Source organism: Meles meles, chromosome 3, assembly GCF_922984935.1.
Source record: "Meles meles chromosome 3, mMelMel3.1 paternal haplotype, whole genome shotgun sequence".
NCBI lineage: Eukaryota > Metazoa > Chordata > Mammalia > Carnivora > Mustelidae > Meles > Meles meles.
The window spans coordinates 86,611,706-86,635,880 of NC_060068.1; the positions used below are offsets into that span (position 1 = coordinate 86,611,706).

General features: G+C 44.3%; 1 protein-coding gene across 3 annotated transcripts in view; it reads right to left on the reverse strand.

The window, feature by feature from the left end:
* Positions 1 to 5,616: 5,616 nt before the first annotated feature.
* The window catches only part of PIK3R1 (phosphoinositide-3-kinase regulatory subunit 1), an 85,715-nt gene continuing 67,156 nt past the window's right edge, over positions 5,617 to 24,175 (reverse strand). Inside the window, exons 1-10 of one of the 3 annotated variants that reach the window (XM_045999221.1) lie at positions 17,791 to 18,526; positions 14,354 to 14,456; positions 13,576 to 13,674; positions 13,294 to 13,474; positions 12,983 to 13,108; positions 12,135 to 12,277; positions 11,750 to 11,926; positions 11,587 to 11,655; positions 10,816 to 10,986; positions 5,617 to 9,848 (exon numbers count right to left, since the gene is read on the reverse strand). In XM_045999221.1, the coding sequence (XP_045855177.1) occupies positions 9,659 to 9,848; positions 10,816 to 10,986; positions 11,587 to 11,655; positions 11,750 to 11,926; positions 12,135 to 12,277; positions 12,983 to 13,108; positions 13,294 to 13,474; positions 13,576 to 13,674; positions 14,354 to 14,456; positions 17,791 to 18,181 (1,650 nt within the window). In that variant the 5' untranslated portion in view covers positions 18,182 to 18,526 and the 3' untranslated portion in view covers positions 5,617 to 9,658. Of the gene's footprint in view, positions 9,849 to 10,815; positions 10,987 to 11,586; positions 11,656 to 11,749; positions 11,927 to 12,134; positions 12,278 to 12,982; positions 13,109 to 13,293; positions 13,475 to 13,575; positions 13,675 to 14,353; positions 14,457 to 15,862; positions 16,198 to 17,790; positions 18,527 to 24,175 lie in introns of those variants that run through there. The other 2 variants (XM_045999222.1, XM_045999220.1) reach the window with 2 other exon arrangements.

Below are 24,175 nucleotides of genomic sequence, written 5' to 3' on the forward strand. Positions count from 1 at the left end.
ATTTAGAAAACTGCTGGTAAAATTTATTGTAGTTGGGGCGCCTGGGTGGCTCAGTGGGTTAAAGCCTCTGCCTTCATCTTGGGTCATGGTCCCAGGGTCCTGGGATCGAGCCCCACATGGGGCTCTCTGCTCAGTGGGGAGCCTGCTTCCTCCTCTCTCTCTGCCTGCCTCTCTGCCTACTTGTGATCTCTGTCAAATAAATAAATAAATAAATCTTTTAAAAAATTATTGTAGTTAACTTTTCTCTTGATGCTTTTGAAATTCTTTGTCTTCGACTTTTGACTTAATTACAGTGCATCTTAATGTAGCCCTATTTGGCTTCAGCCTTTTTATGGTCCTTTTGCCTCTTGGATCTTAATGTTTTTTCTCTTCCCATTTTGGGGGAGTTTTCAACCATTATTCCTTTAAATATCCCTTTTGTCATTCCCTTGTCTTGTCCCTATGGGATTCCCATAATAATAATAATGTTTCTTTGTGTTTTCTACATTTTGTAGGCTTTCTTCACTCTTCTTGGTTCTTGTTTCTCTTTGCTCCTCTGACTGACTGAGCAATTTGAAATATAAGACATTTGAAATTAACAGTCTTTCTTCTGCATGGTTTAGTCTGCTTTTGAAGCTCCTTATTGAATACTTAGATTTTTTTTTTTTTTTTAGATTTTTTTTATTTGAGAGAGAGAGAGAGAGAGATTACAAGTAGGGAGAGAGAGAGGGAGAAGCAGGTTCCCCACTGAGGAGAGAACCTGATGCGGGGCTCGATCCCAGGACCCTGAGACCATGACCTGAGCTGAAGGCAGAGGCTTAACCCACTGAGCCACCCAGGGGCCCCTTCACTTATATTTTTCCATTGTAGAATTTCTATTATTTTTTTTAATGGTTTCTCTTTTGTTGTTGACTTTCATGTTGTCCATGCATTTCATTTAGTTGTTCATTCTTCTAATTCCTTAAAATTCTTTAAGAGGATTATTTTGAATTTTTTGTCCGACACTACGTAGATCTCCATTTCTTTAGGGTCAGTTATTAAGAGTTTTATTAGTTCCCTTTGGTGGGGTCATATTTACCTGATGTTTCATGATCGTTGACTTCTTACACCAGTGTCTGTACATTTGAGTGACTGGTTTCATTCTCCAGAATGTAATGGTTCGCTTTGGCAGAGACAGGTTTTCATGAGTCAGTTCAGCTCAGGTTTTGGGACATGTCTGCCGGTAACGTTCTTGGGCAGATGGAGCCTGGTATTAGCGTCTATTTTGGGGTGAGGCAACTGTTCAAGCTCCGAGGTCACCAGGAGGAGTGGGAGGGATGGTATGACACTGACTGAGAACAGCTGGATAGGACTGCTGTTGTGTTCCCTGGCCAAGTGAGGCTGTAGGAGGGGCTCCACAGTTGCCTGGATTTTCTGGTCAGGCTTACTAGACAGTGGGATTGGGTCCCATACTCAGCAGTACGTGGGGCTGTGAATTAATTTCCCTGCCCTAGCAGGGGAGCCGGATGGGTCCCAGGGCCTGCTTGGCTCATTGTTTTGGGACCCAAATTAAGCAAGGTGTACGCTGAATGTCTTGGTCAGATGAGGCTGCTGGAGTGATTGTGCAGTCAGGGAAAGCCATGACCTGTGCCCTCTATGCAAGTCCACCTGTAAGCAAGGCTATTGGATGGGCTGTGTAGCTTCCTGTGAGTTTTGGTAAAGTTCCCTGGTCAGGAGGGCTGAAGATTATATTCCAGCAGTGAGACGGTATATGAATTAGTTTCTCTGCCTAGTGCCTTGGGTGAAGTAGCTCCAAGGCCGTTAATGTTTTTTTGTGGTCTTGACTTAAGCAGACCTGTGCCCCAGGTTTCCTGGTCAAACAGGGCCCCTGGCTTTGCTCTGAGGGAGATCTGCATGGCCTGCAGTATTCTCAGCCCTTCCTGTTAGGTGGGCCTGTGGACCATGCTCTGTAGTGGAAGGGACCGTGACTCAGTCTTTCTCTGCGGGTGGGGGCAGACCAGACTTCAGGGCTGGCGAAGACTTTTGTTTGAAGTCCCTAATAATCAGGTGTCCCTGCACCCTGCCAAGTACCCTGGTCAGACAGCACCCCTGACATGGTTCTGCAGAGAAGCAGAACTCCTGGGTGAGAGCTACTACTTGGGCGCTGCAGGTAGCAGTTTGGTCTGCCAACATCCATGTGTTGGTTGAGGGAAACCCCTCCTCCTTTCTGTGTTACAGTTCGGTTGCCAGTGGCTGAGTCCTGTAGAATCCCCTGTGATCTCTGTGAGACAAAACCAGAAAGAGGCTCTCCAGAAATGACCGACCCCCCAGTGCTGTGAGGGGTGGATGTCACCCATGGCCTCCCTTTCTGCGCTGGAGGAACTGTAGGGTCAGGGGAGATCTCTTGGCCTGGCGTCGCACTGGCCTGAGTTGGTCCTCTCACCCGTGCAGGGCAGTCCGCCTGGTTCTCTGTGGGGGCACTGAGTACTTCAGCCCCACTCCCGGGTTCTAGGATTCTTTCAGGGGTGTGTTGTTCACGAATGGTTGTTACGTCATTCCTTCCCCTCCCAAGAACAACCATGACCCTGTCTCGGTTATGTCACTTGCTATTCATAACCATTCTAACAGGTGTGAAGTGCTATCGCATTGTGGTTTTGACTTGTATTTCCCTAGTGGTTAGTGACATAGGCCACCTTCTCATGCACCTTCAGCTATTTGTTTTCTGAGGAAAATTTTCTGTTCAGGTCCTCTGCCGATATTTAACTTGGATTCTTTAGGTTCTTTTTGCCATTGAGTGGAATGAGTTCTTTATGCATTTTGGACATTAGCCCCTTATCTGATCTATAGTTAGCAACATTTTCTCCCAGTCCGTAGACTGCCTTCTCATTTTGTTGATAGTTTCCTTTGCTTTGAGGAAGCTCTTTAGTTGGTCGAGTCCCACGTTTAGCATCTACTTTGTTGCTTGTGCTTCAGGGGTATGGCCAAAAGATGTTTGTCAAGACCTCTGTCCAAGAGCTTTTTCCCTATGTTTTCTTCTAGGAGTTTCATGGTTTCTAGTCTTACATTTAAGTCTTTTCAAAATTCTTAATTTGTACTCAGACTTTTTAAGGGAGAAGTTGAGAAGAAAAAGTTTTTAATGGGTTGATATGGTATCTGTTCTTAACATGCCACACTTGCTTGCCTCCTGCCATGCCCCACAGGATTTTGAGGGCTACGTCCTCTGGCTCGGTGCCTCATGCTTTAGATAGATAGACAAATGTCATTTCCAAGTATACTCTTCTTCACATTATCAGGAATGTGACTTCCATTTTGACTCACCTGAAGTGTAGCTTTAAGACATCAACCAGTGAAATGGGCCCTAATTCTGCTAATGCATGCTTGGCCATGGTCACTGATGACACAAGGGACCAGTTCTTCTTTTTTTTTTTTTAATTTTAAGATTTATTTATTTATTTGACAGAGAGAGATCACAAGTAGGCAGAGAGGCAGGCAGAGAGAGTGAGAGGGAAGCAGGCTCCCTGCCGAGCAGAGAGCCCGATGCGGGACTCGATCCCAGGACCCTGAGATCATGACCCGAGCCGAAGGCAGCGGCTTAAACCACTGAGCCACCCAGGCGCCCCAAGGGACCAGTTCTTAGTTGCAGTGCTCTGCAGTCACCAGTTATGTTGTGGGTTGTCACTGTGGAGAACCAGGGGATTGAGTAGTCTCACTTATTCCACTAAATCACATCACAGTGTCTGCCACTATTTAGATTCACAACTTTAGTTTTACAGATAGGGAGATAGAGGCCTACATAGGTAAAATGACTTGGCCAAGTTCTCACGGCTGGTTAAAGACAGAGCTAAGACCAACCTAGGCCTCCCTAACTGAAAATCAGTCTATTTTCTATATAGAGTTAATGCTGTGAATGTAAATTATAAAGTAAAATATATTTCTATCACTCATTAATGTGGTAGCTTTTAATTAAAGTACTGGCAGCACTCTTTCAGCAATTAGGTGATCTTAAGTAGTGATCATCAAACTCTGGTATGCATTAAAATCAATCTGAGAGCTGGTTGGAAGAGATTGCTGGGTCCCGCTCTCAGAGCGAGTAGTTGAGGGCTGAGGATCTTGGATTTGCACTTCTGACAGGTTTTCGGGTAGTGCTGGTACTAATGCTGTTTGTCAGGAACCCACTGGCCTAAAGCCAACCTCTGCCAATTCCTGCCATTCATTCCTGGCCTCTCGTGCCCCATCCACCAATGGAGAACCATAGTTAGATCCCCATCAGGAAGAGTAACCAGTGAACTTTTCTCTGAACCTCCTAGTGTTTCCCAGTGGAAGGCTGTTACAGCGTCGGGGTGGAGAGTCTTGGCTTGAGTCAGACCACTTAGGTGTTGGACTCTGTGCTCTGATTGTTGCCTGATCTGAGTAAATCATCTAACATCGAATGGGAATATTTTCTTTAAACTCAAAGCTGTGTAAGGATTAAATGAGATAATGCATGGCACGTGTTGAATGGATACTTACATGTGTTATTAATCAGATCAGCCAGGGAAAAAATTCTAGCTCTTATAGAAGGGACTGACTAAATCAAGAGAATTGCTTACTCACGTGATGGAAGGGCTCAGAGACCAAACAGGTGCTGGTGAGGGAATGCAAAGGATTCGCAAGAGCAGAAGGCTGCTACCACTCCTTGGGCTGGACTGAAAATGGGAGGAGGCATGGATGGTATAGCTCAGAAACCAGAGGCTTCTACTGCAAGGGAGAGCTTCGGGGGATGGCTGAAACCTTGGCGAGACGGTTTGTCTGGCAAGAGGTGGTGCCACAGCAAGACTCAGGACCTAGAGGCCAGAGGGCCACAGATCCTGGGGATTAGTATAGCTCTCTGAGACACAGAACTGGGGGGGTAGGGACAGGGGGAGCAGGACGTGAGTTTGGTATTGCTGCGCTCTGTATGCTAGTCATTGCTGCCCTGACTCTATTTTGGTGCCCTGACTCTATTTTGGTGCCCTGCTCATTTCCATTACTGGACCATGCCTCGCAGTTCGGGACCCTTGCTGTGCTGCCACGTTACGTGAGCCCCATATCCTTGCAAAGTAGCCTCACTTTAAATTTGCTCAGCAGTGAAAACAAATAGGCAAGTTACTTCACATTAAGAATGATGTTTAATTATTAACTAGACGCTACTATGAGAAACCTTGATCTTAAGTGTATTTTAGCTCCCCCTCCCCAAGCCGCATGTCACACTGGCCATGGTGAACATGGCCTCATGCTGTCCCTGTACCGTGGGTGTTCAGTACATGCCGACCACAGAACAGGGACAGAAACAGCTCCCTTAACAAAACATAGTTTGTCAAGAACAATCCTGAAGGTTTGGGGATGTATGGGGGACAAGGGAAAGGACTGACGGACAGTGGCCATTATAGCAAGAACATGCTTTGAAATGACATCACCTAGAGGTATTTGTTTTTGTCATTAAGGATGTAGTGCACTTTTGCCAACAACACTAACCTGTCGTTCTTGTGACTACTTAGTGTCTTTCTCACTTCACAAAAATGAAATAATGTGGTAATAGGATGAAAACAGGTAGGTGGGAGACTATGGGAACTGCAGCAAGAGGAAGAGAGCAGGTTTAAAATACTTCTTCTGTGATAATGGAAATTTCAAACCACAACGTAAGTTTCAAAACAACCTTTATTCTGTTCGAAGACCTAATACAATGCATCAGAGCAACTTAAAACAAGACATAGCTCCACTGAATCTATAGCTTGAACAAAATGTCAAGGAGGCACACTCCCCCCACCCCCCAACCCAGTTGCCTTGTAAAGGCAAAATTACAACTGACCATGACATCCTCCCTCTCGTCAAAAGACCAACTTTATTTTAACAATGTCATATAAACAGATTTGTAAAAACATTGAACAAATCATAGCTTTAAAAAATACACACATATAAATGAGTTTTTTTGTTTTGCATTTTTTTTTTTTTTTTAAATAGCAGCATCCTGGGCAGCTAATGCTATCTCATGGTGACAAGTTTAATGTTAAGTTGGATAGTGTTTCCAATGAACCCAATTCTGTTCCTTTGCTACTCATAATGCTAGTATTTTATACAAGTGGATTTGTAAAAAATAAGAATTTGGCATTTTTGAACTTTGTCCCATGTGAGGCATTGTGCTTTCAACTGCCCCTTTCTTAAAAGATCCTGAACTCAGATTTCAGGGTCTGCTTTCCAACTATTTGGATACCATGCATAGCAAAAGCACAGGTGTTAAAACCAGCTGAATTTTTCTCCCATTAAGGAACATCAGTAGGACTCCCAAACACATTACTAGCTCATAACCAGCTACATGACAGGGCACTTGGTTCCCCACAGTGACAGCTCACAGAAACACGTTTTGACTTGACACACTGAAAATGAGGATTTCCAAGTAAAGCAAGTCATCTAGACCAGCTCACCAAAAGGAGGAACTTTACAAAGCAGAGAAAAGCGAAAGAATTATGAACTTCTCACTTCACTTGCAAACAGTTTTCACCTGTAGGAGACAAAACAAAGCCACTTCAAAGGAAAAAAAACAACCCATACACGTACACAAGAATTGTACTAGACATGTGCTTGTTATGTAATTGAACTCAACGACTGTGGATCTGTTTTGGCTGAAAGGTGTACTGGAAACAGTCCATGCACATATACATATATACATAGATCAAGGGCTGTGACCTTGTCAGATGTTGCAAACACATACTTTTTGCCTTCTTACACGGTTAGGATTTTTCTCTTGTGGGTAGTGGGTAGCATCGGGTCCCCGAGCTCCCACTGTCCAGTCCCCTCACAGCGTTGCTGCAGCTAGCTTAGCTTCTGGCTTTTATCTCTAGAATGCTACAGTGCGTGGGGAAAGTCACTGCGTGCATAAAAGCGTGTTATCAGGAGTGCCTCTGCTGTATCCATTCATACTCATGAGCCAATCAGTGTTATGAGGAGATGACCAATCAAACCCCAAGAGCCCTTCTGGTCACCCGTAGAAGGACGGTTGTGGTGGGCCTGCACCAAATTCAAAAAGGCATTTGGCAGAGGCGTGACCTCATAGCTACATTGTAACTCACTATCAACAGGGAATGATGAATCTTGCCTTCGCTCTTCAGAGAAACCTACAGCATTTGTGTCCGTGTGATGCAGAAACAAGGCAGGTGCCTGAAGACCAAGCCGCCTTGGGAGAGTGGTGACCCCAAAAACATGAACAAAGCTATCTTTCAATGAAACATTCAATCTTAGATCTTGTATTTTCAATGTGAAATGAAAATTATATTTAACAGCATCCATGGGTGTGCTACTAAAAAGACCCCACTGGAACTAGATTCCTATCAATCACTAGGAAAGCAGCGGCGGGCTCACGTGGGAAGTGCAAGGATAGTTTTCAAGACAACACTTACAGGCTACAAGCAGGGCAGTCCTCCGTCATGTGGAGAGGAGAGGGAGACGGTCAGGTCTCAGGGCTGACAGTCTGGCTGTGAGACCAACTCCTGCTATTGACAGGAATAGCCCCGTGTAAAGAAGAAAATAACACATTCTACAGATGATGACGTCAGTTGCTAGACCGGTTATTACAAAAGAATTTTGAAAACTACACTGGAAAACAAAACAGAAAGCCCTCCCCGCAGTATCTGAAATAAAGCCGCGTTTGAATCAATCCTGGCAAAGGAAAACTGCCAATTATGAGATGCCACTGGAACCTGCCAGGGTCGGGACCGTCACACTGATCCTTTATCACTCCCGACACAGGGACGGTGGCCACCACGCAGAAGGGGATCGGCCTGAATCAATCCGGGAGAGACCCTCCCTCTCGCCCCAAGTTGGACAGGATGCTCTAGGATCCCTGCCTTTCTCCCACGTTGAAGTAGAACACATACAATGACTTGGATGAGCCAGAAGGACCGTTGGGATCCCTGTGGTGGCCGTGACTTTCATGAGCTCTCCACAGCCCAGCACAGGAGCAGCTCGGATCATGGGTGCTGGCCGTGTGGTCTCAACTGAATGGAAAGGTCAGAAAATAACAAATGCAGATAAAAATCTTTTTTCAGGTCCGGCTTTTTCTGAAATGAATGTTTATTGGTTGTAACGGGTAATCTCATGTTAAAAAGACAGATAATCTAAATGCAGCAATTATACCTTGCGATCAGCGTTCCAAACAAAGGTGAACACTGCCCCAGGAGGCTGCCTTTCTTCCTACGAATTACGTTCTCTGACCCGCGGCCACACTGCCTTAGAGTTCCAGTAGGTCTGTCCTTGTCACTCATGTCTAATAACAAGCAGATCAGAGTGGGAAAAGACTGAAGTATAAGTTACTCACTTCTCCGTAATCGTGAGAAAGTGCACACCACCTCGTCCCCCGCCCCCCTGCCCCACCTGTACAGCCCTTTGCTACATCCCCCTCCCTAGATTCAAGAAGTTCACAATTCTTTATGAAACATTACCAGGTACCGTATTTTAAGAGTCTGGAAACAACATTGTTGAACTCAGTGATACTTTGTCATATTTATATATCTTTCTCTTTTTTTATTGAATAAAGCAGCTTTGAAGCTTATCAGGCACTGCCCAACAAAACATTTAGTCCAAAAAATCTGTTAGGAACTTTTTAACCTTGGGCTAATAGCCAAGTACTCTGTACAAGAAAAACTGTAAAATATTTCATAGTTTTAATTCTGAAGCCATTTTTTTTAAACTGGCATCCTGTACATTTCTTTTTTAAAAAAGGAAAAGAATCACAAACGAATATTAACAATAACAACAAAAAATCAGGGACAGTATTTTCAGGCAACAGAAACTAGGGTGGGGAAGCTTATTCTGAAGGTACATTTAAAACGGAGATAACAATGACAATTAAAAATTGCATAGCACTGTGAATTTAGCTTTCAGCAAAACAAAACAGAAGCTATTTGGTATTGATACAAATCCATCTAGTTGATAGTTAGTCATCCACTGTTATGTACATATTTTATATAATGAATGTCATTTAAAGTCCTGTTCTCCAAGCTCCGTTTCTCCGTCGTTGGTGGGGTCATTTTTTTGTTTTTTAAAATCTAAACAAAACACTTCTGGCACTCTGCTATGACAGAATTTCCTCTGACTGTCCGTGAGTGGACGTTCTCCTTAAATGTCTCTTGTGAGCCGAAGTGCCTTTCTGCTACATATCGTTCATTTCTTAGGAAATAATCCACAGTGCGACGTGTCTGGGTCCACCGTGCACAGCAAGGCCCAGGCCCAGCCAGCCTGGCGCGAGCATTTGCAGGCTGGGGCTCTAGAGCCAGGCCACCCTCTGGTCTCCAAGGTCCCCACTTTGAGCTGGTAAAGCTTCAGAAAGCATGAACAAGCACCATGGTTAAAGGCCTCTTTGTCCCTGCACGCAGAGATTTTTGCATTTCTTTTTCTCTTTGTGTTGTTGTGGCTTAAATTAAACCAAAAGGAAAAAAAAAAGAAAGAAAAAAAAACCTCCAAAACTGTAAGGAAGGACAAGCGCTCCAGATTAGAAACGTAGGGTCACTACTCGGTGCTAGGCTGCGTGTCTTCCCCTGTACTCTTTTGTCGGAAGCTCGAGTCCCATCTGAAGGCAGATGGCTTCGTTTCCGCAGCTCAATGACAGGTCAGGCTGGAGAGGAGCCCTGTGCTTTCCAGAGGCCTCAGGGTGGTTGAACGTCAGGAGCAGGATCCGAGGACAAGTGCTTCATCGCCTCTGCTGTGCGTATACCGGGTAGGCTAGTGTGACGTTGAGCGAGTCATTGTGCTGCACGAGGGACGTGTGTTGGTAATGTAGCACCAGTTCTTTCAGGGAGCTGTACAAGTTATAGGGTTCGGCGAAGCCATAGCCAGTGGCCGTTTTGTTGATGACACAATGCTTGACCTCGCCGTCCACCCTGCAGCGGAGAGAGAGAACACATGCCTTTGGAGCTGGTCCTAGACAATTCTCGACTCCACGAGGTGCTGCTCATAAAATCATCATCATGGAAAAGTACACTCTGCGGGCCATCCTCCAGAACGGGAAGCCTCCCAGGCTGGCTGTCGACTCGTGGCTCTGTCACTCACTGGGTGAGTGGTGGTGGGCTGCTAATCCTGCCTCCCTGAGCCCCTGTATTTGCATCTTTGACACAGAGGCTTTGTGTAATGGGGCTCTACTATTACCGGCATTTGTAGGATTCTCTCAGGCTAGCCTCTCACTTTGCATTTCCCCTATATACTCCTATTCTCTTGGCCTTAACTCCAAGTAAGAGCAACTTTGAGTTCCTCCTTCCTGTACAACTATTTCTCTGCTGAAGTGGAGGGAGACCACGAATATGTGGCATTTTTGGAACCTTTCTTTCCTAGAGGACACTCTTTTGAAATGATAGGAATGGGGAATCGTAGGAAAAGTAAAAGGAAAATAGGCCCTGTGACAGAAATGTCATCTCCTGGGTGCCCTGATCTCAAGGGCAGTGACATTTCTCTCGTTTTTGGCCTGTTCCTGCTGTGGCCTTGACCTGGGGGTGGAGCTCTCACAGGAATTACCTCATATTCTACTGCTATTAGCCTTGGGAAGTTTAAAAAAAAAAAAGGGGTGGGAGTGGGCAGCGAGTAGGGCTAGTTTCATTGCAAAGATGAAAAGATCTGGACTACTGCTGATTAACCAGTTCATGAATTCGGCCCCAAAGCCCAGTCTCTGAAATCCACAGCAGGTTTCTACACTTCTGCGTGGACTTGAAAAACAGCATGTTTTCTTTCCTGTCCTACACTACTGCACTGTGAGGTTCTTCCACATCCTTGCCCTGGCTCGGGTGGTCAAACGGACAGAACTGAGCACCCCGTCTAGAGCGGCGTGCTCGGGGCCCAGCGGCAGGAGCTACATACACGACAGAGCAGGCATAGCAGCCCTGTTTGCTGCTCTCCCGGACCAGGAAGGTGCCGTCTCGTTTCCCTCGGAGTAGGTTCTCAGCTTTGTTCCTGTTGCTGCTGCCCACATTCCAGGTTTTCTCGTCGTGGTGCGGCAAATCCTCATCATCTTCCACCAGCGAGTATTGGCTAGAGAGCCAGGAGAGAGAGGGTCTCTGTGAAGTACCCACCGGGGAGGGCCTGCCCTGTCTCCCAAGCCCCGTGGGCCAGCAGTTGCTGCTCTGACTCCAGCAGCTTCTCTGGCCTGCTTTCCTCATCCAGCTTCAGCCTTCAATGTGCACCCTCCCCGCCCCGCCCCGGACCAAGAGCACCGGTAAGTTAAACTGCAGTCAGGAGCTCCACTGAGGAACCCGGGCAGAGAGGAAGGTGTCAACCAATCCTGTTCGTCCAGTTCAGATCAGGAAATGTATTGACAAGGATGACTGCCAGTTTTCAAATAATTCAAACAAATCAAACAAAACATATACTTAAGCTTTGGGAGATCCACTGAATGGAACTGTGTTGCTCCCCCCCCCCCACCACCAACTGTTTGAGAAACCCATGGGGATTTTTTTTATCTAGGTCAGCATCCCCCTTCCCTTTCTTAACATTCAGGATAAAGAGACGTCTTTTATAGAGGATGTTCCAAATTCGGTAAAATTGCTTGCTGTTCAGCAAACAAAGCAAGTCGTGCATTTCCCTAAAATGAAAAACCTCCTTTGCTGCCTCCCACCTGCAGTAAGTACTTACTCTTCCGTATTTTCATTGCCTAGCCACTCATTCAGCTTCTTCTGCCGAACACCTTTCTGAGTCAACCACCTGGAAAACAGAAAAGGAAAACGCATTAATAACGTAGCCTTAATTTTTGCAACTATCAGTTGGTGGCTTCCAGGGTTCGGCTTCTGGGACTTACATCAAGTATTGGTCTCTTGTCTTTCTCAGCTGAATGAGGTCTGGTTTAATGCTGTTCATGCGTTTGTCAATCTCCCGGTACTCAGCTGCCTGCTTCTTCAGGTCTTCCTCCAGTCTCCTTCTACTGTCCACAATTTCACTGATTCGGGACTTTAACTTCTCATAGTTATGCATAATCCTACAGGCAAGTGAAAGGCATGGGTCATTACCTGCTTCATCATGATGGTTTCCCAAAGCTTTCCTCAGGTTAAGAATGCTTTCTCGGGCTGTCCTTTTTTTTTTCTTTCAATTATTCAAAGCACAGAAAGCAAGACAGACCATCTTTCAACAGTTCTGGAGGATTCTGCTTATCTTTAGCACAAAGACAACCCTCCTGATTCACCAACCTTTGTATTTCTTTCTCATTGCCTTCACGTTTAAATTTTTCTATGTATTCTTTGCTGTACCGTTCCTGGCTTTGGCACTGTTCTTCAAATATTTTTATGGTTTCATTAAATGCTTCAATAGCTGTTCTTTTCATTTGGATTTCCTACAATACAATGTTGAATAAAACAATGTCATACCTTTCATGGAACAGATAACATGCTGCTGTGAGACACTGACAGGACATTTGATGCAATTACTATCCCACATCTGAGTATTCTGCTACCAAGCAAGGCCCCTAAATTCATAAAACCCAGGAAAATAGTATCGGAAGCACACATTTACTGTGGGAATTTTTCCAGTCCATTGCCTGACAATTTCCTAGAGTTTTCATCATTTTTAAAGTCATTTCCCTTTATCAGCAATTTAAGGAATCCACGTTGCCTTCTACTCCCTCTGGTGGTCCTAGATACATCATAGCCTAGAGAAGATTAAGCCTCTAGGAAAATACTGCAGGGAACGGAGCTACTTTTTTATGACAGGGTATATAATAGTTAAATCTCCATTTTGGAGGTTAGACAAGTTTGTGTGTTGGGGGAGCGGGGGGGGGGTTCAATCAGGAATTATGTCAAATCCACTTAAAACTCACAGCAACCTCTTCAATTAGCATGAGTACTTATTGTGAAATCTTTAAGAGCTTCATGGGAAAGCTTATGGAGATATACTACGGTCTAGAGAGCCTATGAATAATAGTGATTTACAAATATTGATCTTTTCCCCTCATCCGATTAGCAGAAACCGAAAGGACATGTCTTAGACTCTAGTAACTACAAGTTCTGAGCCTACAATGTGACTTTTGCAGAAAACTCACCTGGGAAGTACGGGTATAATCTTCATATAATCTATCATATTCCCGGCTTTTTTCTTGAAATTGAGTGTTATATTCATGTAATTTTTTCCCTACAGCTTCAATGTTATCTTCTTTGACAACTTGATCCTAGAAAAATGAGAGACAGAACTTCAGCTGATGAGGTATTTAGTCAATGTTTTGGCCGATATCAAACTGTAGTAAAAAGTTGTTAAAATCTCATTACATGCAATTCATCTGCTTCACAATGTTTCTGAAACATTGCGAAGTATCTTGTCTGAATACTGTAACATGAGTATTCTAGTTTGGATTACCTGTTGGTATTTGGACACTGGATAAAGTAATTTCACGTCCAGTTTGGGATTATACTGAGCTAGAGACTCATTCCGGTAGTGGTTTATTAGTTCAACCACAGAGTTGAAGGTCAGTGGGTCAGAGAAGCCATATTTCCCATCTCGGTGAAATATTTTGATTAATTTGTTATTTCCTCCTTTCCTGTAGATACAACACAATAAATGGCATTACAGTCTTCTTTAAAGAAATGCGTTTTGATGTCTGCTTCCACAGCTCCAACTTTGCTATGTTCCCTGACTCACCGTAGTGTAAGAGTATAATCCCCGTGCATTTTAGTAGATGCGTCTCGTACCAAAAAGGTCCCATCAGCTGTATCTCGAAGTTTTTCATTCACTTCTTCCCTGAAAGGAAAATGACACAAGACAAAGCTCATTTTGAGGATTCAGTAACTGCTTTCGTTTTTGGAGTTTTAACTTCACAGCAAAACTAAGCACACAGTAGGTAGAGCTCCCCTATATTCCCCTGCTGCGGACAGAGTGCATGTACTGTTTATACAGAAATGTTATAAAGTTCATCTCCTTACAAACTGGGAGCAACAAAACAAAACACCCACTTTCAGTACTGGTAGCTGTGGTACAAAGTTTTATTTTGTAACCACTTATACTGAGTACAGAAAGACATGATCCCCAAAGGGACTCCTTAGTCCCCCTTCAAAAAAAAAGCGACAACTAAAGATGCCTTTGTAAAGTATGTGTCAGATAAAAACACAAACCCTGACAGTTTTCTCTAATGGAAAGTGACTTTGGACCCTGCCTTTAGGCAGTGCCACTCCACCCGGGTGCTTTCCTGACATTTCTGTCCAGAATAAAACTTGTCGAGTATTTAATTTCCCGTGGCATCCGACACCCACGGTCCCCCAGCACTCAGGGATTTCTCTGGTCTTCTCTGGAAGTTGGTTGCAACTATGCTTCGTGCTTATGTTGGAGGACGTCCTAAAAATGGAACTTAGCACGCTGGTGCGTTTCTCTAAAACGAGCTCGCTCTCTCTAGTGAAAACTCAGAGCGCTTATATAGCCTTACCTTGAGATATCTCCCCAGTACCACTCAGCATCTTGTAAGGACATATTGTTATTCATACCGTTGTTGGCTACACTAGTGGGTTTTGGTGGTTTAGGAGGCAATGCTGCAGATGAAAAGAGAAAGAAAAAGTTGTTTGCAATCTCAACTACAGTTGAACACTTAGGTCTAATTTATGTTTCTTTAGAATACTGTGAAATACAGCAGTAATTCACAATTCTATGAAACCAGATCATTATGTTAAAAAAAAAAAAAAGACATCTTTCAGAATATGGGTAAAAAAAAAAAAAAAAAAAAAAAGTGGAAAAAGAGAGAACAGCTTAACAAATAAACCCGGCTGGCAATGTGAATGAATCCAGAGTCCCGGCATTTTCTACTTCTAGGCTCTAGTTATATTAAAGTTTCAGGCCTGATCAAATCCAGCTAAAATAAGAAACCGTGAACATATGAGCAGGAGGAATCACATGGGTTGGCTTTAATTTCCTCCTCTTATTTAATTATAAAAGACAAATTTGGTTTCTGTCCTCCACAAATGCTGTTGCTGTAATAAAACTTATCTACAGCAATATGTTTTAAGAGGAGGAACTGGTTTTCTCTAATCTTAGTATTTCAGGCACTATTCTGCCAAAAGCCACTTTAAGAAACTCATCTGTGACCTAAATCTCTTTAGTATTCATGTTAATATTCTTTTGGACAAATTGTGCTCTATATGCCAAGACTGAGGGAAAACCATATCCCTCTTCTTCAATGTCAAATCAGTATTCATACAGCAATTGGTGACAAATAAAAGACTGCAGTGTTTCTGAATTTCTTAATTGGGAGCAGGGCTAATATTGGAATACAGTTCAGGAAGCAAAATAAGTCTAACATTTTAACTGAATTCTAAGTCATAAGTTTTAAAGGATGAGTAGTACTTCATACAAAAATTTCTGGAGTCTATCAAGAATACTTTGTAAAGCCTAGGACTAAATAAATAAGGGGAAGCCCACTCCTTTTCTCATTACAGTATCTCAATATAAGAGCAGGTAAAGTCCCAGCGTTTGATTTAGAACAGTTTCAAGTCGCCTAGGACTGAGTTGCAATCACTGCTAGGTTTTGCATGCTTTCTAAAAGTACCAAGTGTTATCACTGCAAAGTACCACACTGTCCTCATCCACTGTCAAAAGAGAAAAGCAGCACAAAGGACACATCCTTTTAATTAAAGGAACAGTATGAACGATACACAACACTATAACCCAAAGAGCAAAGGACCCCGGTTAACAAAAGACACCAGTGAAAAACTGGAATTCAATTCCTGTCTGTTCAAGTAAGAAAAAGCATTCACCACATACAGGCTGATCTGCTTGCTTCCACAGGCAAACAATTTCATGTCCAAGCTATGATCAATCTAATTTTTATTAAATTACAATAAGTTAATAAATAGAAATCTATAGAGGATCAGTTACAGTAGTTGTCAAAAAAAAAAAAAGCCACAAAATAAACTAGCTTTCTAAAAGCATACTGCAGTATTACCTGGTGGATCCATTTCTATATAAAACATCAAGTCTGTGCCACAATTTCTATCTGTCTTAGCATATTCTAAATCCAGGTCTTCCATATTCCAAACAGTGTTGTACATTTGTGCGAGAGTTTCCTTGGCTGAGCTCAGTTATAAGAAAAGAGTCCGGCTTTCTTTGTAATGGTGTCTTGGAATTCATTTTAAAACCTATAAGGGGCTGCACTGTAACCTATTACATCACACACCCGAGCCAATCAAGTCAGAAAAATGTCACCAGACCACTCCTGCTTCATCATTTCTCTTCAACATCCAGCCCTAACACAATCCCAATCTTGCCGAGAACCAACATTTACTAGACCGGCAATGTATGTACATGCTCGTTTCAAAAAGGTGTTTAATTTGACTCTTCTCCACCACCAGTGAGTTTTCTAATTCCTTTTTTATTACTCTTTGCAGCATGGTACGCTCCGCTGTTGGCAGGTTGACAAAAGCTGATATGCTGCAGCTTCCCCCCACCCCCGCCAGTGCATCTGGGTTAATAGAGAGCCTGATCATGCCTTGGTTTAAAAATCTTACAAATGCATTAAAATGGTATATTTAAGGTATATTCTACAGTCCTTAAATACCTCCTGTATATATTAAAAGCAGAAGGGATCAAGAACTCTGGATATTTCATTTCATTCCTACCGAATTCACTGACAACTCAGAACTTAAACACTGTTACAAATGTACACCACATGAGAAAGCACAATTAAAAGAAAAATCTCCTACCAAACATAGTAAAGTTAAAACTAGACCTTAGGGAATAACAATGAAAAATCTTAATAGGAATGAAGACATGTATATTCTTAGCAGACATTAAAATGTCATTAACAAGACTAGTCAAGCTAAGTTACATCTTCCCAAAAGAAGCCGTATATCAGAATGCAGAGGTAGCACGATGTTTGCAAACTATTTCTCACCAGCAGCACCAGAAGTCTGATGATGGGCTTAATAGTGCTTGAGGGGGGAGAGTGATGTAATCACTTTTGAGATTTTTTTTTTTTCCCTTCCATCTCAGATTCCTCCCTCTGGGGACCCTTACTCCTGGTTAGCAATATGTAATGTAAAGAAGTCAATTCCCCTATAAATCTATTAATTTTAGTTCTCTAGAGCCATTCTGCATATAATCCTACTACCCTTACTAGAAACTAATGCACATTCCCAGTGTAAACCATCTCTTCACGATTACAATATAAATCAGAGAAAATAGTGGAGCAAAGGCAAGGCATTCTCTGAGCACTGTTCACTTGGACCCCATCTAGGTGAATTCATTTGCCCATTATTGAGGAAGGCAGACTCAACCCATACCCTGCAGCCCGCCGCTCCCGGGAACACTTTTCTATTCCTAAACTCAAAATCACACACACACAAATGGTCAAAGTGGGGGTGTGGGATATGTCCTTCAGATAAGGTTCAGAAGAAAATTTTTTTAATACAAATGCATTTCCTCCCCACAAAAGGAGTCCTGCCAGCAGCTGCTGACAGGCTAATAGCCCCAAGGGCCACTCCATGCCCATGCCGACTTCATAGTTGGGAGCACTTGGTGTGAACCAGTCCTGCTGCTGGATCCCCTGTGGCAAACCAACCCAGGGAGGAGGGGAGGGAGACAGGTGATTTTCCACGTCTCTCCCAGGCCTGGCCCGGTCCCAACTTCCAGCCAAGCACGTTGTAATTACCTCCTTCCCCACTTCTAACCCAAACCCCATCTTTTCCTCCCACCGTACCCCTCCAGGAAAGGGGGGAGTGTCTCCGCTCATCTCTTATCTGCCCTCCCCAGACAGCACTTAATCAGCCTCACTCACACACCCGCAAAGACAAACTACACAAGTGAACCTTTCACGGAAGTACACAAAGCAAAGCGGGGCAGCGGTGAGTGGGGCACCAGGGAGAGGCAACTTACTTTGCAGGTTATGCATGTCTGCAGCCTCCCGCGGCCAGGCCGGTATCCGACGGTGAGAACAATGCCCCCGGCTAGTCCCGCCGTGCCTGCTCCCAGGCACTGGTCGCGCCCGCAGGGTGCAGCAGCGGCGGCGGCGCGGGACCCTCGGGCTCGCGCAGCGCGACACGGACGCCGGGATGGGACCGCCGCAGCAGCGCCGCTCCCCGCCCGCTCCCCGCCGAAAGAGCCACTGGATGCTGGGGCTGCGGCCGGGAGGGAAAAAGCCCCGGCGCTCGCACGTCTCGCAGATAAAGATCACGGCTTCATGATTAACTTGGGCAGGTTCAAATATTTGCTGAGCTAGGGATTTCGGGTGGGGGAGGGGAGCCCGAGTCAAAGTCAAAGTTGTCATCGGCTAACAAGTGGCCACCGCCAGCCCCGAGCGCTCATGTTCGCCGAGGAAATGAGAAGGCCATTGTGGAGGGACCTAAAATAGTCTCTCTGACTGGCTGCGGCAGCGCGCGGGGCTCAAGTGGCCACAGTGAAGCGAGGCACTATGCGCGGCCAAACACAGGAAGTGGCTGAGCTAGTTCAGCAAAAATAGAATCAAAGCCTTGCTTGTAAAGGCCTGAGCCGCTCCGCGCCGCCCAGAACACCGTGCCTTGCTCGGGGGCGCCTCCTCCCACACAGCAGCACAGACAGCCCCTCAGGTGCACCGCGAGACCCCGCGGGGGAGCTCGCCAGGGCACAGGTTTGGGAAAGGCCTGCTTGTGGGAGGAGAGGATCCTCCGCTGGGTACTCTACTCCACCACCACGTGAGCACTGGCCGAAAACCCCCACTGTGCAGCTGCCTCTACCCAGCCGACTTCAACCCACGCTTAACAGGCCACAGGAGTGTCTGACAATGAAAAGGTGTGTCTGCATGAAGTTCACGTGACCGCTAAACGGCGCAAAGGACAGGGCCAGGAGGCCCGTACACCTTCCCAGAGGATCTCTGTCCTCTGAGAAAATGGCAATGAACCACACTAAAACTTGACCTAAGAAAATTTTCACTGGCCTCAGGGTAAGATGGAGGGGTTTCCTGATATCCCCAGAACCCGTAACAATGTAAAGTCACAGAATCACTAACTCTAAAACCAGACAGTAATTCTAAAGAGCACTTCAATCAAGTCCCTCAAGCTACACTCTGGTAACCCTGGTCCAGAGGGCAGAGGGGTGGTTTGCCCGGGATCAAGGCCGGAGCACCACAACCTAGCCTGCAGACTTCTGGTCCTAAACTACTTTTTCTCCACCCACTGGCCCTGGTCTTCACTTCCTTCTTCCAGAGAAAGTTAAAAGTAACACATCAAACTGAGGTTAAATTCTTTTAGGCCACATGTGAAAAATTTCACACCTACAACAAAATTGACTTTTTCTGTTTTCTATTTTTAGCTTGTTTACAGTTTTTAAAAAACTACCTTCTAATTCTCCATGAAGAAACACAGGTCTAGCCATAGTATTTACCCTCAGACACATGACCCCGTGGTCCCATACGGAGCTGAAGGAAGATCTAGGTGCTGACATCACATGCACGCAGGCAGGCCCCAGCTGCAGGATCACCCGCAGTATCTGGGAAGTGTGCTAACCTCATGATGCAAGTGACTTTATAAACTTTCCTCTGGTGCACCTGATAGAGCATGAAGAACCTATTTTCCAATGGAAAGAAAAAAGTCTTTAAGTGGATCTTCCAGCTCCTGCCTGCTGATCACTGAGACATACGGTTAGTTCTGAGAATACCGTTATACCCTGAGCTGCAGAATCTTGGCCTACTTTTAAAAATAGTCTTTCTAAAACTAGAAAACTTGGAAACATCAGTCTCTTCAGCATACCTGATTCTACATGATGTTTCATGTCAAAACCTTCCAAGATGATAGTGTCTTCTAGTCCAAAAGTGTATTTTCCATCTCAGAAAACTGTCCCCTGGAAAGCAGTACACTCTCAACTTAGAGAAAGCAAGTCTTAGATTTGAGAACTTTGCGTCCTTTCTCACAATATGTACAATCCTCTACCATAGAGCTTCTGTTCTATTACTGAGAGTGTAAGCTGAGTCTTTTCCCATTCAGTTTCAGTCTTTGAAAAGTGATGGACAAGACGCTCTCTGGTCTTCATTAGCTTAAAAAGGGAGCCCTCTGCTGGTAGAACAGAATCAGTAACTTCTCTGGGAGAAAACGCTCAACTTTCTGTGTATTTCGCACTATATCCAAAACTTCACACAAATTAAACGGAAGATTCATTTGCAAATAACCAATAAATCAAATGTACAGACATCATATCAACTTAGGAAGTGTTTTTCATCATGTGGCTGCTAAGTTCTTTAAAAACAAAACAAAACAAAACTCGTATTTTAATTTTGGCATGTATCTGAGACCCAAAAAGACTCAGCCACACTAGAGAACTCACGCATATATTTGAAAACTGACTTTACCTTCTGGATTCCTTGAAACAGTATGCTTTACTACTTTTCCTTTCCTCAAAGTTTTTAAAAACTCATCTTAGAGGCAAAAAAACAGACCACACTTCGTTTCTCAGCAGGTGTTATCTAGTCAGGAAAATACTGTTAATCGTGAAAACATGCTTGAAAGGTACAGACTGCCTGAACACTGTCTCACACGTGCAAATCCCCATCAGAGAGTGGGTGTTCCCTACCCAGCTTCCATCATGCGCAGCTTCTTTACAAAGAGAAATGCTGTGACAAGAAAAAAAATAAAGGAACCCAAATCTTCTTTTTTTTTTTTTAAAGATTTATTAATTTTGACAGAGAGAGATCACAAGTAGGCAGAGAGGCAGGCAGAGAGAGTGAGAGGGAAGCAGGCTCCCTTCAGTGCAGAGAGCCCGACGTGGGACTCGATCCCAGGACCCTGAGATCATGACCTGAGCTGAAGGCAGCGGCTTAAACCACTGAGCCACCCAGGTGCCCAGGAACCCAAATCTTCAAGGGTTAAATGAATGCCTCCCTTCATTTTAACTTAAGACAAATTAGGACAGAAGGGCCTTTCAGTATGATGCAAATTCTTTACTCCCTATCCAGTGCTCTTACGCCACACTAAGGAAAATGTCCATTTGAATTTATAAATAAACCCAGACTGACACAGGACACATTCTACAAAATGCATGAAAAGGTGTGACAGTTGCTTAGCAGAAGGCGGCACTGCTCCCCTCTGAAACGCTGTCCCTGGAGAGAAGGGGTCTGCAGACAGTGGCTACCCCACCAATATACGCACCCTGAAATATGCTGCTTTTTCAGAGCACAAATAAAACTTCCTATTTTTCGTTATAACCTAGTATGGCTTGCCTCTCTGTTTATTCCGACCCATCTAAATATATGCATTTTTTTCAAGGTTTCATTTCTCACCTTTGAAACAACCCTCTAATGTCAGACCACATTTTAAACCCAATAAAAAATAAATCAGAGAAAAGTAAAACTCTTTGAAAGTCATTTCCCTCTACCTTAGTGCTTGCTTTCGTCTTGGTTGAAAACCAAGCCCAGAGCATTTAAAATAAGATTTATGAATCGGGCTCTTCAGGAGGAATGTTTTGCAATGCGCCAGTGGTTAAACATTAACTCTGACAGGTGTAGAAGGGCAGGAGGGAGAAAGAGTCATTTATTTTCCACTCTGGGCTTGAGGGTGCAATACTAGACTTCAATTATGCTGCATTAATATTTCTGGATATACCCATGAAATCTGAAATATGTAAATACACTTATAATGGGTTTCATTCAGAGCTACCCTGTGTTAAATGGTCCTGTTTGTCCCTTAGTGGCCCTATAGAAATCTGCTTTAGCTACCCAAGTATCAATAGGGTAAACACAGCACATAATGAGTCACGAAAACCTGCTGTTCAGCTTTAGGTATTTTTAAGACTTTTAGGAACAAAGGGGACGGTAGATTATCCAAGTGCTGAGAACTCAGTGACTCTGTGTTTAACCTTTCAAACCTTAGTTTCCCTCCAAATGCAGGAGATGCCTGCTTCACAGGTTTGCTGCATGCACTAAATGAGTGGGTATGCCAAAGTTCTTTGAAAGTTGCTTAGTCTGTCAAGGAACTTTTGAAAATTCATGTGGATGATTATTATCCTTTGCTTAGCTCTATGCTAGGAGAAGCTCAATAGGAGAAGCAGCCTTTGTCCTTGAGGAATGGAGCTGAGCAGAGGAAAAGAACAGGCAGAACTACAGAACAGTTAAGTCGAAGAGGACAAGGTCTCGAGGGCATAAGCCTATGGAATGGGTCGATCACTGCACATCCAGCATTTCCTGTAAAATGAAGTAGATGGCACTGTTTGGGGCTGTTCTGTACAGTTGTGTGTTTTGTGCACTGCAGAGAGGCACATGGCAGGAGAAGGTGCTACTGAAAACCAGGTCCTCCACTCACCAAGCCACATACACGGGAAGGGGCATGAGACTAAGTAAGGAACCTTCCTTCCTCCAAGCAATGCACCCACTGGGCAGCAACTACCCAGTGAGTGTGTGTTTTGCAGATTAGCCATGAAGCCCATGCAGGCACTTCGAGGCCTGGCTCCGCAGGCTGGCAGTGTGAGCTCAGTGGAGGGAAGGGCCGGATAGGACTGAGGAGTTGGAGCTGCAGAAGGGGGCCTCCTCTGGAAGGTCCTTAAAAAACCAGAGTTGAGCAATGGGTCATGAGTTTCAGTACTTCTCACCTCATTGAAATCTCAACCACCCCAGGAGAGAGGCATTGTTTCCATTTCACAGACTAGGAAACAGTTTAGAAAGGTTGAGTTATTTGATATGACCTTGGCAAATAAGCAGCCAAGAGCTGATTCAAATCCAGATCCATTTGAGACTCTCTCTTCTTACCAGCGCACGATGGATGGAGTGACTGAGTTTTATCCACCACAGCTACGGAAATCGCACTGGGTCTCTTTACTGCAAACTTCAGAGGACTTCAGACTGGACACTAAAAGCAGCCCCATTCCTCATGAAGGTTTCCCAAACCCAGGAAGCAGGTGCAGTGCTGAGACCCCAGCAGGAGTCCGGGACTGTGTCCCTTCCTCAGGGGGCCTCCCTGGGGTGACCTGGTTCTGGCACACACTGGTTAGCACCACATGAACGTGCAACCTCTGGGGGTGCTTCTGTCTCTTTAAGAGCAAAGTCGGTGCTGGGCAGTGCTTTCAACTCTAAAATGATGCTTTTTACAATACTGTCATTTAAAACATTTACTACTTTTTGTATCAAGCCACTCTTTTTGTATTTTGCAATTTATTTTGAATAAACCTTTGAAACTCCTTGAATTGAAATACTGTTTCCTCTTCCCCTTTTCAAACTACCAATTCTTCAAAGCCCATTCAGGTACCATTTTTTTCTCTAAGCCTTTTCTGTCTACTTAATTGCCCTACAGTCACCCATCACATCTAAAATTCTTTTCATATTTAGAGTAAGCACCCTCCCCCAGTACTTAATTAGATACTGTGTGCTAATGGTCTTCTATGAATCGACACACTGCCTCTAACATCATCAGTTTTGCCTAGCGGTTCAAGTTCTACCAGGTAAAAACTATAAGAGGTCTATCTATCCCATAATAGCCTTGCTTCCCTGTCTCTCCACACCCACCCCCCCCCATCATTCAAGCAGTCCTTCTATTCACAAGAATAATGTCATTGTAAATGAATGATTTATGACTGTTCACTGGAGATACCCCGGTGCTGTGCTTCCAGAGCCCTCTGGTAACAGCACGTCCTTGGGCAATGATGAAGGAGTCTAAGAAAATGTCAGATTCCTACCAGGCCTAAGAAATCATTTCTCTAACCAAGAGTGCCCCGCCAGTCATCGGCACGAAGCCATTCCTGAATACGAAGGGGTTCGGCATGAGGACGTTCTTCCTGAGGTGGTCAGTACATTTCCACAAGGCAGACACACTGAAGCATTTATTTTATTCCCAAGGGCCTGAACATTCTTCAGAATAGCTAAGAGATACCAAACAAAGGGAAGAATGGCTCAAACTAGCATTTTGAGATGAGTCAGATACAATTTTCTTAAAGAGGCTGCATGAAATCTCGGGCAGGTCTAGGAAACGTTCAATGCACTGCTCACCATTCAGCATGGCTGGCAGCACTAACCCGCCTCTGACATCAGTTTCTTCGTAGAGGAAAGCGTGGGGTCCATGCCTAGTAGGCAGTCTTAGGTGCATTCAGTGAAAACGGTTGAACGTGAATTTTTTTTTTTTGGGGGGGGGGATGGAATTAGACTCAAACTTGTAAGGACATTTAACAGGTTTATACCAGTCAGACTAATTAAACTCCAACTGATTCTCCTTGGTGTGTAGCAGAAATTCTCAAAGACTCCATGATAAATTCGTTGGCGGTTTATCTATCAAACCCTGTCTGGCTTTTAAGCTTCCATGTCTCCCTGTCT